Genomic DNA, 19582 nt, shown 5'->3' on the forward strand with positions numbered 1-19582 from the left:
TAACCAGGGTGCCCCCAAACAGTAAGAAAAGGAGCGTCAAAGACCTCTGGCTCCAGGTCCCCACAGTAGATATAATAATGAATAAGGTGGAAATACTGTGAGATTTACCAAACTGTGACACAGACATGAAGTGAGTACGTGTTGGTAAAACAGAGCCAGCACACTTGCTCAACACGGAGTTGGCACACTGAAGTGAAGCTATTAAGACCAGACACAGTGATAAATCAAAGCAGATGTCTCATACCGCCAGGAGCTGTGAGGCAGCCATCTAGGAGGGGAGCGGCTGAGCCAAGGCTCCACCTGGGACTGGAGCACGGGAGACCTCACACACAAGCTCCTCTGTCCCGCCTGCCTTGTCACATGCTTGCACTGCTTCAGCACGAATAAAAATAAAACTTTTAAAACAATGTCTCTCATACTAGAAGACTAACAACCCTGACTCCAAACTACCACAAGCCATCTGATCTAAGGGACGTGTCACTAAGAGGCAGGCACACATCCCACACACACAGTGACGTTGATATTTGGTCAGGACATGCTTCAAAAAGTTAACCACTTCCACATTCTAGATGAAATTCCAAGCCACCTACTTCCAGTCTCCTTGATGCACAGTTCCCTGGACCTGCCTCACAGGCTCATGTCTACCAATTCCTGCTTTTCACCCTAAAAAATGTATACCTGGAAGAAACAGTGCTAAGATGCCCATCCTCTAACGCACAGCCTTACCCTAGGTGCTTTCAGAAACCCAGCACACAGATGCACCTGCCCACCCCCAATCCCCACCGAAGAACGCAGGCTCCAGCCTGGGCCACCACATCACTGACGAGGCACACAGGAAAACAAGGCCATACCTTTGTTTCTTTCCCCACATACATCATATTTGGATTAAACACTGCTCTTTCACAGCTAAAGTAATAGCAGCAGCCAAATTTCAGCAGCATCCTGTTGCTTTTTAAAGTCAAAAATAAGCAAGAAAATATTAAAAAGTGACAAACTTAGGAAGTGGTGGGGTGAATCCTCATTAAGGATCTGCGCACCAGCAAATGACAATCCCATCTAAGTTTTCATATCACTGCCAGAGATTACCAGGATCATCTCAAGCTAACCAACTCCTAAAACAACATTTAAAGGATATATATCTCCTGCGCAACAGATAATGAGCTGTTCGGAAATGGGAGAACCGAAGTTGGCTCATTAGAAATAACCATCTAAAAGAAACCAGAGAGCATCTATGCAAACACAGAAAACCGGGCTTGTTAAGTGCACAGAATGCAACTTCTGTCCTCACACACCAGTTTGGCCTTGGGGGCACCGACTTGCCATCTGCCCGCGCCCAGTCATGCCGAGCGCACGTGGCTTCCCACAGCAGAGCAGCAGCACTCCTAGACCGGGTCCGGGGCTTCTCTCTCCTCACCTTCTCCCTTGAATCTAGGAAATTCTGGTTGAGGGGAGGGTGTGCGTGCACGTAAAACAAACACACATCAGTGTGTATAAAACGCAGTAGGAATCCATGGGTTTTACATACCCAGAAAAAGGTACATAGAAAATAAATGCTAAGTAACAATATGTAGCTTCCATAAGATCATACATGTTTAGGAGTAATACACAGTGCTTTTGATGCAAACATTAGAAAGATCCTCACACAGAATCCTGGAAGGTCTCTGTCTTCAAAAACGGACTATTTCAAACAAGAAATGACAAGCAGGGGAAATGTACAGGCATGCAGCCTGACAAGAGCACTTCCCTCTACAACCACAAGACAGCAGTGACCCAGCTGTGACGCTCCCGGGCGGCAGGAAAGAGTCACTGCAGATTCTCTAGAATCTACCTGGAGAAAAAAGCAGCCTAAAAAATACCATTCACAGGTAGACCTCCGTTTCTCTTTACTCAGTAAGAATCAAAACATAACACAAAAGAAAAGGTGTTCAATTTAAAGGAAGTTGGTGTTTCTATTGCACAAAGAAACGACCCTAAGACGACTGCCAGTGAAAGAAGTCTGTCAACTCTGGAACCCAGGACAATTTTGATTTCAGAAAACTAAGCATTTGCTATCCCATCATATACAGGCTTACATTAAATACTCTCTTCAAAAAGGAAAACCTATTCCAAAACCAGAAAGTCCTGTAGGAAAAGGTGTAATGCAGGAGTCCTCCCCCATCTGTGGTTACACATTCTGAGGACCCACCCTCAACGTCCAGAACTCAGACTGGGTATACCACTTGTTTTCCTCTCCACACACACTTCCAATAAAGTTTAGTTTGTAAATTGGGCATAGTAATAGATTAACAATAATAAAAAAACAATTGTAACAAAATGCTATAATAAAAGTTATATAAAAGTAGTCGCCCTCAAACTATCATACCATACTTAACTATGTCAGGCAGGCAGTTGACGACAGGTGCCTGAGCGTAAGGGAAGGAGGCTCCTGTGCTGAGACCTAACTGTGAATTGACACACTTTAACCACTACAACAGGACACAGCAAAAACATGCAGTTCTGCACCTGTTTCAAATGCCCACATTTAAAATCAGAACTGCATAACTTTCCATAATAACATACTAATACTTCCACTGAGATGGGAAGTTATTCCCTAAAAAGTGTATTCCCTTGGTTCCACCCTCAGATGAAGAAAATTAGCATAACAAATCACCAACATGACCAAATATGCATTTCTAATACTTCAAGTATTGAACAGGAAGAAAACAGAAAATACTCCAAAGTTTCTTAGGTCTTAGTTTGGTACTGAAATTCTAGACTCAAGTGTGACCCCTGGGAAGAGCTCTCCGGTAATAACACATCTATCACATGCACAGAGAGGTGGCTGTACACACATAAGCACTCGGAAACACAGAAAATACAAAAGTGGGGGTCCAAGGAAGGACCAAGTGAGGGTCGTGTTTCTAAACATGTAACACTGGTCCTTCCCAAGAGACCCTCTGCCACTGACAGCTCTGAGGCCCACACGACACGCGGGGCCTTCCCTGAACTTGAGAAAGGTAGCAGCACATGTTTAAGATGAACTACCACCAATAACAGCCAGCGCTGAAGATACTCAAACATGGGAAATCACTCCCAGAGGGCACCTGGACAGGATTTTGAGACTCACAAATCTTATCTTGTTTGCGTAGTTTCTTTATATTAACTCTGAAAAATCCAAAGTTAACTCTCAGAAATACATGAAAAGTAAAAATTCATTCACCTGTACTTTTAATGTGGCTATTCAAAATGAGATCAAAATTCACGTTTAAATGACTATTCACATATAAGGAGAGCACATGACCACGAGGCAAGACTGGGCCAGGCTCCGTGCCTCACGGTACTCCCCTCATCCCTTCCCTAGCAGAGGTGAGCAATGACATCGTCCTTACTGTGCCCTGGGTCAAGATCCTCCTGGGAAGTCCACTAGAGCCACCTCTGGATTCAGCCCAGTGCCACTCTCATCAGTCCCAGGAAAAGGAATTCTCCGATCGGTGGGGCCAGGACCAGAGCTGAACTTGAAGCCTGGACTCAGCTACCCCAACCCCAGGTCTCCAAGCAGCTCACACAGGCCTTGGTGAGTCCAAGGGTCATAAAGCTGACACCTACACCCCCTCAGCCTGCCGCCAGCGTCATGCTCTCAGCTGGCTCTATGCATGTTAAAGGATGTCATTTATTTGTACACTGTCCTCCTTAACATCCCAATAATACTTGCCTTCAAGGGCTATGGTAAGAAATGATGTCCCAAACAAAAAACACTAAAGTAACAGTAAATACAGTAACCAGAACGTAATGAGCAGCCAAAAAAATCTTGCCTAAGTTGATTATGTTATGATAATAATATAGATACCACTTTTATTATCATTATTGGCAACTACAAAAAATTACCAAGAATAAGAGACCACCTCACACTCAGCAGGATGGCTCTTATCAAATCATAAAAAACAAGCCAGCAGATACTGGAGAAGCAGAGCCCTGGCACTGCTGGAGGGAATGTGAACTAAGGCAGCTGCTGTGGAGAACAGGATGGCACTTCCCAAAAGTTAAACATAGAACTACCATCTGGTCCAGCAGTTCCATTTCTAGGTATATACAGAAAAGAAATGAAAGGACTCGAACAGAGACTTATACAACCATGTTCTCAGCAGCGTTAATCACAGTAGCCAGAAAGAACTTCAATCCCACAACACGAATGACAGCTAAGCGGCAGTAACAGCATGTCATAGGATGCTGCTCTTGCCCTGAAACCATCCTGTTTAAAAAGTCAGTAAAACCAGTGTTAAACAACTGCAAGAAATACAATGAAAGCGAAACATTTTAAGATACTAATAGTAGTACAAAGAAAACCACTTAACCATACAGATCAGCGAAAGTACCCATGGTCATAAAAACTAAACGCAGCCCACATCCTGCAAACTCCAAGTCCCAACACTACCCCTAAAAAAGGATAAATCTTATTTAGCATAAAAGTACAACTGCAACAATTAAAACTCATATATGTGATATTTCTCTTTCCATCTCGAGCAGCTGTTCTCAACCTGTGGGTTGTGACCTCTTTTTAACAATGAAAATACTTTGCGGCATTAGGAAGGTTGAGAACCACTGATGTAGAGAATGTCCTGACAGAAGGAAACAGCCTGATCCCAGCAGCCCAACATGGAGCAGGTAAACATCAACCCACCCAACAGAGACCTTCGCTGCAGACCAGGAGCCCTACACGAGTTCAGCTGCAGAGCAGACTGTGCCTAGCCCATCTCCTCTCCTGGCTCCTTCTCATGCAGGAGGAGGTCGGTCAGTGCCCCACAGGCCAGGCTCGCCTACTTACTTACCGCTAGCCTTGATCTCGCGCACATAGTTGCTGGGGAACCAGCCCGTCCGGCCGCTGTGTGTGCCCTCCCACCAGCCTCCCTCCTCCACACGGGTGACATGGATGACGTCCCCCTTCGAGAAGGAGAGCTCATCCTCATTGGTCTGCTGGAAGTTAAACTTCGCTCTCACTACCAGCTGACTGTTGGTAGGATCGGTCATGTCCTGAAAGACAGAGGGTGGAGAAGAGTTACAGGGGCAGAGGGGCCAGGCAGTGCCCACAGCCATCTGGGGCCTCTCTCCCAGTGCACCGTGACCCCACCCCGTCCAGCCCCAGAGGAAACGCTCTCAATGGCTTTATAAGGTCCTGCTCTGCACTGCTCTGCCCATATAAACATGTGCACAATCTCTCAGACACACTCAACTGACTGTACACAAGTCCCTATAAGCTACAAAAAGTTAACACACTGTGGTCATTTTCCCAGGAGTAGTTCTAGCTACTTAAATAACTGCATAGAATTATACTGTATGACTGTATCATTAATTATTGAATCAGCTCTCTGTTAATGAATTTTCAGGTTATTTCCAGTATTCTTCCATATACTACTGACAGTATTTTTTTCTTTTTGCAAAACACGGCCACATTAAAAATACTCGCATATTCACGGATACACCTGTAAACAAGCCTGTACACTAAACTCTGGTCAGAAGACATGTAAGGGATGTTTTATAAATTTTCACATACATTACAGAACCTCTACAAGCCGACCACCCAAGGGAGTCACTGGTCGACACAGGGAAGTGGTCAATGTAAGGATCTAGGCCTACCGGCCTATGAAAATCAGGTCACCTTGAAGAGGTGGTCAGTGTAGGGAGGTGGTAAACTACAGAGGGTCTACTGTATTTTTAAATTGCCCTCCAAAAAAGTTCTACAAATGTACACCGAAAAACATTCCCACCAACAGCATCTAAGATGTATTTCATCAAGCTTTCACCAACACTGAATATGGCCAAAGATATTTATTTTTGCTAAACTTGAGAAGAAATGGTATCTCATATTTTAATTTGTATTTTTCGCAGAGACTCAGAAGTGGGAAGAGGAAGGCAGATGCAGGCTGCGGTTTCCTTGGGACTGGGCTCTGGCACCCCCAAAGCTACAGGGAGCAGACAAAAGAGGTCTTCAGGATAAGCCTGCACTCACTGGCCACAGGAGTGAGGAGTGACCAGCAGCAGCAGGCAAGCCCACTCAAATCTCTTCACCGCACCAGAGACAATCACACAAGGTCTCACCTTGCTCCTCCAACACCAACAGCAGGTGAGCAGTTGAGCACAGTACCAACAGAACCTGGGAGGAATAAATTCAGGCCCATGGAGCACCAGTGATGTGAGCAAAGACTAGGCAAGGATCTAGGCCTCTATCCCCACACAGGTATCTCACACCTCCACTCAGCCACGGGGAGGACCCAAGCCCAGCATCTCCCCACCTCCATCCTGAACACAGAGAAGGACCCAGGCCATGTATCTCCCATCTCCACCCAGACACAGGAGGACTCTGGCTCAGAGTTTCTTGACACACACCCACTTCACCAGGAGTACCCAGCCCTCAGGGTACTCCACCAGAGGGCAAGGCCACAAGTAGCGAAGGAAGCACCTCTCCCCAACACCAATCAGCCTAAGGGGTGAGGAAGAAGGGCTGGATTCACTGTCATCAGTGTCATGGGAACCCAGAAAGGATGTATTTAATCGCTATTTTATCACTGTGGGGTTGTGTTCCCTTTTTTTTTTTTTTTTTTTTTTTTTTTGCAGTTTTTGGCCAGGGCTAGCTTTGAACCCAACACCTCCGGCATATGGGGCCAGCGCTCCACTCCCTTGAGCCACAGGCACCGCCCTCCCCTTCCCTTTTTTAAAAAGCTCTCCTGAAACCATAGCTTGTCTGGCTTAGCCTGACAGTCCAAGACCACATAAATCACATGAGCTAAGCAAAAGTCAGTTGTTAAAAAAAAAAAAAAAAGTATATGCTGTAGAATCCCAGGTGAAACCCAACTTTACTATTAGCAGTCAGGACAGCACATGCCTTTGGGAAAAGCAAACCCAACCAGGAACCCAGGCGCTGGCTACATTCTGTCCCTTTGTCTGGGTACAGCCCACACGGCCATGCCAGCTTTGTGAAGCTCAAGCTGTAGGCATGTAAGCATATGACACCTACACTGTTATACACACGCTCCATGTCAATAAACATCAGTGAGCAGAGAGGGAATGCAGACAATTCCTAACCCAAAAGGGAAAGTGAGCCCATCCTGGCAGCAACTTACACCCACCGTGTTTTCTTAATGGACTCTTAATTCCCATAGCCACAGCACTACCCCCAGCATCTTGCATATTCAGCTTAATCAAGTACTTCACTCTATCCACTGTTCTGAAGTTGCCCGAACAACCCTAAACCAGAAGATCCTAGAGGCTGCCTTTACAGAAACGCCACCTTCTCCTCAGCTCCCCAAAAATACCTACACCTGCCATTTCATTTATGGAAGAAAAGTTTGCCAAGGAGTGAAAGAGACCCAATTTCTCATCCAGTGTTTACTATCTCCCAGTGCTCTGACCTTGTGTAAATATCTATCTTCTCTAAGGCTTCAGTTTCTTCACAATGTCATCCAACAGAAGATATCAAAAATGAGACACTGCCCCATTATTTTATATCCCACTAAGTACTGTCCATTAAGTTATGGCATACCATCAACTGTAAGGCATGTGCTAGTCTCCAATGAGGGCAAATGTTTAAAAAGAGAAAGGCCTTCAAACTGATAAGATATGGTATATATTAAAGATGCTCAATATTTCCCATGTTTATTGAACAAGGGAACTGGAAAGAGTTAAGAAATAATGTGTAATACACTTTGGTACAATGTCTTACACACTGGTTGCAAAGCAAGGTTACTTGCCAGCACGAGGATGATGCCACAAGTCCAGGCCCCTGGACCCTGGAGGTGGTAGGAGATCCCAGGGCCAGGGAACATTTTAAGAGAGCAAGCCACCTGACCCAGAAATGAAGGACAACAGAAACAACCACCTCACAGTCAACAGATGGAAGGCTGCAGGCACAGCAGTGATTACCAGGAATTCCAGGAATATTGACAAAAGTATGAAGTAGGTTTTTTTGAGTAAAAAAAGTATGAAATCAAACCTTATCTACAGAAAAACTATACCCACATCCACAGCCTGGGTCTGCCACATCTCCCTTCCTGTGGGTAGGGGGCACAGTACAGAGCAGAGTGGAATGAAGAGCTCAGTTTAGCTCCAGGCATCCGAAACGAGAAGAAATCTGCCCAGAAGGGAACAATTGGGCAACGACAGAGAGAGATCCAAATGCAGAAAGTCCAAATGAAGCAATAAAGAAAACACCAAAACTGTTCAAATCTGTCCTGGAACAGAGAGATGCCAAGTTGCACAAATAAAAGCAAGTTCATGAGAACAACCAGCAACTAAGGTGCAGTCAGGTGAGACATTCTCAAACTGAAAGTGATGCAGGTGGTGAACAGGCAATGTGGTGAGCAAAGAAATTTACAACAGCACCATTAAAATACTGAGCCTTTCGGAGGGATGGGAGCATTCTACACAATTTCAAAGCTAAGCCTCATTTTAATGAGATCACAAAAACTGACATACCAGAAACTTCAAGTTGTCTTTTAGCTTAACTTGTTATGAAAACTTTTAAACACACATGAAAGCAGAGAATAGCAGGTGGCCCTGTACCCACCACCCACCTTCAAATAAGCAATTCGCCATCCATGTATTAATAATTTTTAATCTAAAAAAGATCCCTCAAAGTGCTATGATTAAGCTACATACCAAGAAAAAAAAAATCCAATGGCAAAGAAGTAGTTGTTTTTTCCTGGCATGGTAAGGAAAGTTTTGTCATGTTCCAGAAAAGGGAAATCAGCTCAGCAGCAGCCAATAAAAGACCAATCACATGGGTCAGAGAGCTGAAGTCTTTCTATTTTTTAACGTAACTTAAAATCTCTCTAGCTAATGAAAAATCATATGCTTACTATGATCTCGGCAATAGTCATTATCAACACTACAATATTTTACTTAAAATTATACATTTGTAATCCAGTCCTCCTTTACAATGGAGACTGACCACTGCAGCTGAGGCAGCACATGCTTCCCTCCCCAAAGTGTGCCGATTCCTGTTTTCCTCACGTTTCATATAAAGCTAATTTAAGATCTCTTTAAAGTGGTCCATATTTCACCTTAATTTGGAATCATGTCCCCCAGTGGTATTGCACAAAATTCCTCTAACACTGGACTCTTCTGCAGAGGAGGGAGTGGGCCAGGCCCAGGTCTGCTATGAACACTGCAGAGGTGGGCCCACAGGGAGGGGGAGCAGGAACTGGCTGTGCACAGGGGCAGACCTGAGGCGGAGGCCCCGCCGCAAGGGACAGACACAGCAGTGAGAGTTAGGTTGAGTTCACAAAGCTCAGGAACATAAGAAAACACATTCCTTCCTTATCTTTCAGTTTTCCACACTGCTTTGCAAACTAACTCAAATATATTTCAGTCTACAACATAACTCTATCAGAACTTTTCTCAAGAACAACCATTAGCTTACCTAGCAACATTCCCCTCTGTGTTAAAGCAGAGAAAGATCCTGTCTAAAATAAAAAATCTAAGACATTGCATGGAAGAGAAGTCACGTCCTTGGTGTCTGCTCAGAATGACTGCCAGCCAGTCCTGGGCTCAGAGGGCGTGTACACTGTGACAGGCAGAGTGTGTGGCCAGGAGGGCCTCCCCCACACTGGCTCCAGCTAGTCCCAACTCTTCATCCCCAACTCCACTGTCATTTTCTGTGTTCTGTCCCTCAAGAACCTGTGCCCTGTCCCTCAAGAACCTGTGCCCTGAGCCTTAAGGGATTTTTCTTCACGTTCTAGGATGACTGCTCATCTAAGTTTCCTTTCCCAAGTCACAACAAGCTGTCATGAGCAACTCCCTCCTCTGTGAGCTACATCTGTAAGCAGTTGACTTACTATGCACGCTTTGACTTACATATATTCCTGTACATCTGTGCACTGCAGAGAAAAGAATGCAAGTGAGGAGTGCAGTATTTTAACTTATACATCTTTCCAGACAAAGTCATAAAGTCATGAAAATTAACAAGTTTTTCAAAAGTGCTCATCCAGCATCTTATCTGGATACTCCAGTAATGAGCAAACACCAACCCAGGTGACAGGATCGATGCTGCCTGTTTAGCACTCTGTTAATAGAAGAATATGTGCCTTTCCAGACACATCTGTACACACACACATTCCCCACACAGATCTGAACTTAAATAACAAAAATCTCTTGAACTTACCAAACTTCGAAACTGGCCCTGGAGCAATTTTGAAGTCCGGCTGTGTAGAGACTGTGATCCCAGAGAATCAAAAGACTTTATTCGATGAGATGGGGGCCGAGCACACACAGAATCGCTTCCTAGCCCGATGTCTGGAAAGGTCACACAGAAGAGAGCTGAAGATGCAACACTAGGCACTCTGGCCACTCACTAGACTTCAGAACTAGGGCAGCACAGAGGGACACAGCAGAGACCACAACAAAGCAGGCCATTTATGCAGTGAACAAAGAACAAATTCTTTGTCTGCTATGTAAATAATGTGCATTCATTCCCCAATTACCTTCCAGAAATTATCTGGAGGTAACTATTAATCTGTTTTTTTCTAGCATAATTTTTTTAAAGTTTATGAAATATTTTAGAATGGTTTTTAATACCTTCCATTTACCCGGGAAAAACAGCCTCTCAAACTCAATGATGTAGCAGAGAGTAGACAGGTAAGCACTCACTCTGGGCACGTCACCACCTTCCGGGTTCTGCGTCATGCCGTGAGTAGCAAGACTTTTTTGGAACAAAAGACTCTTACATAAAACGAACAGAAAATCCTTGCGTATTTTCCAGCTAGACAGAACCTTCTGAGAATTATTTCCTCAAAATGAATGCAGCATAGGCTCCACTCACCTCAGCAAGTAGTTGAAAGGATCAACATAAACAGATGTGAAGGGTTTATTTCTACTCTGAGTCCCTGCATGACAGACACTCCACTCACGCCCACTAACAACTGACAGCCCCATTCTTAGAAGTGATTCAATTTCTAAGGAAACTGCTGTTGCGAGATTCTCAGCCCTGTCCTACAGCTCATGGGGAGCCTACTGTTTTAGAAAAGCACCCCCAACCTGAGGGTCTCTCTCTAGCTCCCATTTTTCTGGAAGGTCTGTTTGGACTGGCTCACAGTGTCTCATAACATTTTGAATTAACTGTGACGTCTAACAGGCTGAGACAGCATTGGAAAAGCCAGATCTCTAGGAGTCCCTGTATACTCAGGACGCTTTAGCACAGCTGGCTCAGAGTTGAGCAAGGGGTCCTTGCCCTTCAGTCCCGGGTCTTCCTTGGTGCCCCTGCCTGGCTCCACAGAGAGCAACACCTGGTAGCCCTGTCCTAGGGCCAGCTTGCTGTCCCCACAGTCTCAAATCCCGTTCGGCTCACCCTCAGCACTCCGGTCCTATGAGGTCCCACTCAAGGCTAAAAGGAGTCCCCAGAGCACGTTCTACTTGAGAACACAAGGGCCTTAAGCAAGCCAAGCCCCAAAACAGCCACGAAGGGCACTGCCTGCAGACTCTGCCCACAGGGGCAGCCCATATCGCCTGCAGTGCCCAGCCCAGGAATCCTGGAACACCCCCATCACCAGGCCTTCTTCTGTCCAGCTAATGAATCCAAGTGCCTTGGAACACACGTGGTCTTCTCTCAGTGACATAGCAGAGGAAGATGAGCACAGGATTTCCCAAGAGTGCCCACAGCATCTCTGACAGCAGCCTATCATCTGATGGAGGACATAAAGGAGAAATCTAGGAATAGTCATTTCCATCACCCTGACTCCAAAAACAAGAGCAAGAACAGGCAGCCAACAAACAGGAAAGTAAAAGTTCCTTCTCAGAAGGGTCACTCAGTGTTTAAAAGCTAGAAAGTGCCAAGTTTATCTCACAGCTTCCTAATTGGTCTTTGTAAAGAACAATACCGCTTATTTTACATCCAATGTGCAGCCAATGATATCAAGAATATGAGAAATACCTTTCATAAGTGGAGGTTTAAAAAAAAAAAAAAACAGTAGTGATGGTGCTCTGTGCCCAAGAGCTACTGGATCCAGCTTCCTTCCAGCTCTGCTGTTCACCTGTAACCTCAGCACTTGGGCCCTGATTACTGAGCGCCTGACTGAGTGCAGGGACCAGCCCTTCCTCCCCTCCTTCCTATCAACACCTACACTGAACCTCCAGGCAGAGAAACCTCCGCCCCAAGTCCGGCTGGCATCCCCCACTACCACAAGCACCCTGGAGAAGCATTCAGCTGAGCAGAGAGACCACAGCAGGGACCCCTTGTGGCTTCACTCATCTACCCCAGTCTGCCAGAGACCTGCACAGATTGAACAACACATCATTCTAAAGCTGAGAGGAACACAAGCGATTCACAGGCGCACAGAGCACCCCACCCTGCAAGCAGGATCGCACAGCAGCTTTCCCATGGTGAATTCCAGGGCAGTCTACTCTAAGCACATCTCCCTTGCTCCATCACCTGTAATTCCAGGTAGTTTTCTTCCTTACCATATTCAAGCTATTCTTTTATCATGTACAACTAGAGAAGGCAGCTTCATCGTCTAATCAATCACCTGTATAAAAGGCCATAAACAACACTCTTTTGCAAAACATCATGAAATGATATGACAATTTGTAATTATTTATATTCATCTTTTTTTTTTTTCCTTTGCAGTTTATGGCCAGGGTTGGGTTTGAACCCGCCACCTGTGGTATATGGGGCCGGCACCCCACTCCCTTGAGCCACAGGCACCACTCTACTTATATTCTTTATATTCCTTCCCTTTACACATCTGTCTCCAAGATACTTTGATCTGAACAGCCCTAAGAGATTTGCAACTTCGAACCTTAGCAGTCAAGCTATGAAAATGTAGCTGCATCCAAACCTCCCCGGGGGTTCCACCTGGTCCCAGCAGTGGGGGCCAGCGCTCCTTGCCCCCAGGACCAGCCGAGGAGCAGCTCTCAGACAGAAATCACAGCAGGTGTGTGCTGGGTGGCCAAGGACAGTCCCAGCCTCATCAGAATAAACTTAAGAAACTCAAGAGCCATCTCATTTCCCCCCATTAATCTCAAACTTAAAATCTGTAAAAATAAATTTAAAAAAGAAAATTTGAAACAAAAGAGCAACTAAGAAGTCCTCTTTTCTTAGCCAAACACATCCTGGCCACAGTCTGAGAGCCCACAGGAGGAGCAGAGGGGCATACTGCAGCCCTGACTCTGCTCTACATTAGGAGTGACTGGGCCAAACCACACAAACCCCATGCCCGGCGCCTCTTGGCTGCAGGAGGGCTGGGCAAGCAGGGCATGGCTATGCAGCCCAATCCACCTGCCACTCCCCTGTCGTGGCCACTGCTCACTAGACACAAGCTTTAGTCAACATGAACCCATAAAAACCTGGAGAAGGGGAGTGTTGGCTCCAGGACAACCCACCAGCCTTTCCACAAGAACCAACCCTTTTTCTCTGCTATACTTTCAAGAGAGACATCTCCCTGCCCTGTATACATATCCACCAAAGGACCTGAAGAGGAAGGTTCTGCTCTAATAAGGAAAAAAAAATCACAGCAAAATGAACAATCAAAACTGAATGCAACAGAAGCCTATTCTTAATTTTTTTAGAAGACTTAGTTTTTTAATCAATAATGCTCATTTGGCTGTGATAACAGAAAACGAGAGGTTTCTGCCCTTTTGTCTTCCCATCCCCTCAAGTTCAATAAAAAAAGTCTTACCTGCTGTTACTTTATTTAGAGTCACTAAGGAACTGAGGACCTTGTTAAAATTCTGCCCCTGGTACAAATCATTTGCATCAAACGTCTGAAAGGAAAAATTAAACAAGGAAAATTAGTAGAGTCTACCTTGGGTACAGGTTAAACTAAGCTCTCTCAGCAGCGGGAGGACATTCCGCCTAAATTAATAAAAAGGTGGTGGCACCGCCCAGGCCAGCGAGACCGGAGTCCCAGCACCCAGTCCTGGGTAAGGAGCCCAATCAGAACGCCCCTTCCTAGGCACAGTCGACCCCTGGGCTCCAGACGGATTTCCACTCCACATTCCCAGCTAGGGCATGAGCTCTGGCCAAGATGAGGGCTGGTGGCACTCAGAAATCTCAGTGGTGGTTTTACAGCCACCACTAGATTAATGCAGGGCCACAGAGCAGGCAGACTACACATGTTCCTTCCTAGTCCAGAAAAGGTAAAATGACAATTCCAAACCAAATAGCAGCAAAAGAAAAACGCGGCCATCTGAGAGCACACAGACATTTAGAATAGGCAGGAGAAGCCAACCCCAGCGAAGGGTCAGGCGGGGCGTGAGGGGTGGGGGGAGGGAGAGTTGAGCCTCCTGCAGCAGAGCTGAGGCCAGGCCGGCCCACCTGTGACCACATCCTCTCCAAACCCAGGCAATCTGTAGAGCTGGAACCACGCTAGAGTCAGTTGCACTATCCCAGAGCTGGGAAAGGCAGAGTGTGCCAGCTTGCCTAGATGCACACACACCAGCTGCTGCCACACCATGTACGCGTGCCCACACGGATGTGTTATAGCACGCGTGGCTCTCACCTCAGATACTGCCCTAAGACTATACAGAGCTTCTGATCACCAAATAACCCTGAGCAAAAACAAATTTAACAGTCAAATCATTGACAACTCTGCCCCAGGAAAACTGCCCCAGAACATTTCTTCCAGAAGTGCAAATAACAGAGACACATGTAGACACCAAAATGTGTATGGCGTTAACATACTTTCTCCTACTGAGATAGTGAGGGCTCTCTGCCAGCCAGGTCTCTCACCTCTGCCTCCTTCCTGTGCTCCTCCTCCCAGAGGCCCCCAGGAACTCCCTCCTCCTTCTCTTCCTGCCCCCCACCCTGTCCTGATGACTACCGCTTACTCATCCTGCTTCCTGGCGAGCTCTTTCCAGAAGCCCTGCTGCACCCAGACCTGCTCATTTAATAGGACATTTATCGTGACCTACGGTACTAGTAGCTCTGGCCGGTACTGCTCTGGCCGATGTCTGTGCGTCTCCTACGGTGAGGGCACACAAAGGCACACAGAGCCCCTCCTGACACCTAGTCAACAAGAATGCACCAGACCAGCCAACCATCCTCTCTGGGGTGCTAAACATCACCATGACACTCACATCCAGAGATGCTAAGATAAAAACGATCCCAAGTTTGAATAAGACCTGTGTGTTCTTCCAAAATCATCTCTAGTAAACGGATTTGCCTATTTTTCAAATAATGAGTAAGAATAGTCATGAGATATATTTATACATAAACAAACAAAAAGAAATCCAGAAGTTGAAGAAGGAAAGATTTTCCTTCCTCAAGAAGGAAAATCATCAAATCACTAAGAATCAAGAAAGTACCTAAAAAAAAGTTTACTTTTTTAAAGTTCATAGAAAAATATTAAATGAAAACACAAAACTTAAAAGATATGAATATATGTAAGCATTTTACATGTTTGTTGATGCCATTTCTAATATAAAATACACATAAAGCAAGATCCTTCCTGTAAAAAATACTTCCTAGCACACAGTATTTAACTCATTTGCTATAATAATTGCAACTCAAATGAGAGCATTATCTAAGATGTCAGATCATTCCACACTTTTAAATGATATAGTTGAGCTGTGTTTTTTTAAAGAAATTTAAAAAACTGTAGCTCAGTGAGTAGGGCGCTGGCCACATACATTCAGGCTGGTAGGTCTGAACCTGGCCTAGGCCTGCTAAACAACAATGACAACTGCAACAACAACAAAAATAGCCAGGCACTGTGGCGGGCGCCTATAGTCCCAGCTACTTGGGAGGCTGAGGCAAGAGAATTGCTTAAGCCCCAGAGTTTGAGGTTGCGTGAGCTGTGATACCACGGTGCTCTACTCAGGGTGACATAGTGAGACTCTGTCTCAAAAAAAAAAAAAATTAAAAGTATTAACTTTAATATGCCTCTGCTTCCTTTATGCAAAGTACAAAAGTTCCCTTAATGTAAAATACTTAAGTAGGTGATCTATCTGAATGTCTTTAAGTTTCAAAGATGTCATTCTAAAGGTTGAAACTGGATGGTATTCTACGAAAAGAAATAAGAATAGAAATTTCTACTAACCTTCATCGTGGCAAAGCAGTAAGTCACAAACCCAGAATAACAGGATGCTGAAACTGGGAAGCTTCCTGTTATTCCAGAGCTATATATCCTTCTTACTTGGACACCAGGAAGCATCTGATTGGCCACAAGTGCTCACCAATGGGGCTTCAATATGACATCAGAACTTCAGGGACCCCCCTCCCCAATTTCTGGACAGGAAATAAAACAATGAGATGAGACAAACGCTTGCCACTGAAAGGGGAAAATGCACGTTCTAAGCCACTGAAATGTTGTGACTGCAGTACTGCTCCAGAGGAAGGGAGCAGACTATGTCCTGAAATAGGAATGAAAGCAAAAACAGAAAAGCCTCAGTAGAGGAAGTCTGCACTACAGGAGTAGGGGGGAAATCTCAAAACTTTGATAGAAATCTCTGCAGAAAATAATGATTGTGATATTTAACAATTGTTAACAAACCAAATTGCTCCCCAGGACTGCTCAGTGCTGGCCTGAAACGCTGGCCCGAAACGCTGGCTCTGTGGAGGTCAGCAGATTTCCACTCTTGGAGAGAGCATGGGAAGGAGGGAAGTGACCACCACTAGGCACTGTCCCCAAGCCCACACCAGGTGGCACCTGCAACAGAGGTTCTCAGTAGAGGCTGCACGTGAGTACTCCTGGGGGCTCTATCTAGGCTAGATACTGAAGCCACCTCTCAAAATCTTTCAGGGAGGGACTCAAAACGAGAATTTTAACCCTGTTCACAGGAGTCTGATGAGTAGGTAAGGGTAAGAAGTGCCCCCACCACCCCACCACCCCGTCCTGGCAACAGGCTCGGAGCGCACGCGCGCACACACACACCCATCACCTGTGAACCCCGCCTACAAACTCCACGCTGGAGAGAGGGTGGCCACGCAGACACACTCAACACCCAATACATCTTACAATCTATTCATCTGGGACAGTGTATTACGCTCACTCTTACTTTTACCATCTTTAAATAAATCAAATGTGGAAAAAAATGTTCCCACAGTCCTGAAATGAAATTATCCTAGTAGTTTTCTGCTAAAAAGTTCTAATATTAAATATATTACTTACAGCTTATTTTTAATATTTTACTTTTAGTAGAAACAATACCACATAATGAAATATGACAAATACAACCATGAAGAAACCAGGGATAAAAGAAAGAGCATTTAAAATAAGATACCAATGGACTTTCTAAAATGTCCCCACTGCTCCTTGTAAGCACCATATGGCCACTGGGGGCAGGAGGTGGGTCCTGGGAAGCAGAGCCCTAGTGTTAGACGTCAGCCTCTGCAAACGTCACCACCGCAAAGGGGGACAAGTCAGAAGGGGAGGACAATGTGACTCCCAGACCTATAAACACCTTGCACCTTCTCAAAACTCAAGGGCACTGCACCCCAAGGTCTCCTGTCAAGTGACCCACAGATAACCAGGAAAGCGCTTATTTTCTAGAATACAAAATAATAACCAAGAGAAAAAAAGCCCTTCAATTCCCTGAAGAGAGAAATCACCTACATCCATACAGGTCAATAACTCATTTTAGAGATAAAAATGAAGCTCAAGTGACTGTTTCAGCTCTCTTCCAAGTCACTGAGATGGAGATGCTGGACAGTCCACCCCGCTGTAGAAACTGAAAGCACATCTGTCACAGTCCCTGTGTTCTATTTGCTCCACTTTGCAGACCTGCTTCTCAGGAAGCTGAATTGCAGCTGGCATCGTTTAGGAACTAGATCTTGCCTTTGAGAAATAAAAATGCCGATGGTGGCGGGTTCAAACCCAGCCCCGGCCAAACTGCAATAAAAAAAAAAAATAGCCGGGCGTTGCGGCGGGCGCCTGTGGTCCCAGCTGCTTGGGAGGCTGAGGCAAGAGAATCGCGTAAGCCCAAGAGTTAGAGGTTGCTGTGAGCCGTGTGACACCACAGCACTCTACCCGAGGGCGGTACAGTGAGACTCTGTCTCTACAAAAAAAAAAAAATATATATATATATATACACACACACAAGCCATATATCAAGCAATATAGGTGTAAAAATAAACAGAGGAAGCCATAATAGCAGAGACCGTGGAAGAAAGAAGTGAGATGCAGGAAAACCGATGGAGAGCAGTTTCTACAGAGGCCAGAGGTCCTGAGCATGGAGAAGACCTCTGCCGCAGGGACAGATGAGCCCAGGGAGGTCTGGATGCTCGCTGGCAGAGAGACTGGTTGGACCCAGGGGCCTGGGAGTCCAGTTCTGGGCCTACAAAACAGTGGGGTCCATGCAGACCAAGGGACTCACTTTCTGACTGACCTCTGAGCATCCCTAATACTTAAACTATGGGAAATCCCTACCTTGACCAGAACAGGAACACATGTCTTCAGAATCTCATTCCCATTCTCCTTATGGTGTCTTCCCTGAACAAACCACTTAAACACCAGGCACTAGGTCCAGTCCACACACCTGCACCATGGAAAATAAAGTTGCTCTCAATTAAAGGAGATGGAAGCAAGAGCATCACTAGGTGCGATGAGCGGCCCTGGGCTAGACCTGTTTGAGATTCCCAAGGAAATGTGAATACAGACCCCAATCATTACTAAAACCACTAGGTATGTGGTTACTGTTCTGCTACATCAGAAGATGGACTTATTTTTGGAAAGATACATTTCCAAGTATTTAGGATGATGAATACAACACAGATAAAAATGCATCAGCATATTCAAAAATATAAATTGAGTTTAAGAAAACGTTAGGCATTGGGGGTGCAAAGCCAGATGTGAAGCAGCCACAGCCCTCCAGCTCAGTGGGACTGCAGAGGCCCAGGGCCCCAAGGCAGCTGGTGGCCTACACAGCCTTAGGAGGACTGAGTCCTAGAAAGTTAGAAGGAAACTGACCAGGTGAGGGGAGGGTGTTCCAGGCTAGGGGAAGGAAACCAGAAGAGGTCCCTAGAACTGCTAAGGTTGTTCTTCCATCTGCTAACAGTTCTCCATGGAAAGATGGCTCCCTCAATGCGGCAACTTCCTGTGTCTAGTGTGATGGGTAACAGATAAGCCACAGGCTTGGGTCCCAGGAGATGCCCCATTCCAAACCCAGTGGTTTCCCCTGGCCCCACACCTCCCTCTCAGACCCTATGCAAGAATGGACCACATGTCTGCACACCCACATACCGCAGACACAGCCCATGAGCAAGATTTCTGCATCTTACTCCCAAGAGATCATCTTATTCCACCAAAACACCAAGGTTTCCATCCAGAAGCACCAGTCTCAGCCTGTCGCCAAGGTTAGAACACCACAGCATCATCAAAGCTCGCTGCAGCCTCAAAGTCCTGGGCTCAAGTGATCCTCCTACCTCAGCCTCCACACCCAGCTATTTTTTTTTTCTTAAGTAGAAATGGGGTCTACTCTTGTTCAGCTGGTCTTGAACTCCTCAGCTCAAGGGATCCTCCCACCTTCACTTCCCAGAGTGATGGAATTACAAGTGTGAGCCACCGCACTCAGCCTAGAAGCCCCAACCTTGAAGCAGCTGTTTCACTTAATGACCAACTTGACCTTTCACAGGAGAGTGTGGACTGTCCTTACCATCCCATGATTCACAACGGGACAACAG

General features: G+C 45.7%; 1 protein-coding gene across 11 annotated transcripts in view; it reads right to left on the reverse strand.

Annotated features, from left to right (window-relative positions):
- The window catches only part of ARHGEF7 (Rho guanine nucleotide exchange factor 7), a 151548-nt gene that overhangs the window by 66270 nt on the left and 65696 nt on the right, over nt 1-19582 (reverse strand). For 4 of the 11 annotated variants that reach the window (XM_053563064.1, XM_053563063.1, XM_053563070.1 and 1 more), the window contains 3 exons: nt 13641-13725; nt 10133-10263; nt 4806-5007 (listed from right to left, as the gene is read on the reverse strand). In XM_053563064.1, the coding sequence (XP_053419039.1) occupies nt 4806-5007; nt 10133-10263; nt 13641-13725 (418 nt within the window). Of the gene's footprint in view, nt 1-4805; nt 5008-6072; nt 6102-10132; nt 10264-13640; nt 13726-16001; nt 16067-18329; nt 18439-19582 lie in introns of those variants that run through there. The other 7 variants (XM_053563065.1, XM_053563069.1, XM_053563068.1 and 4 more) reach the window with 5 other exon arrangements.

The sequence above is a fragment of the Nycticebus coucang genome, chromosome 15 (assembly GCF_027406575.1).
Source record: "Nycticebus coucang isolate mNycCou1 chromosome 15, mNycCou1.pri, whole genome shotgun sequence".
NCBI lineage: Eukaryota > Metazoa > Chordata > Mammalia > Primates > Lorisidae > Nycticebus > Nycticebus coucang.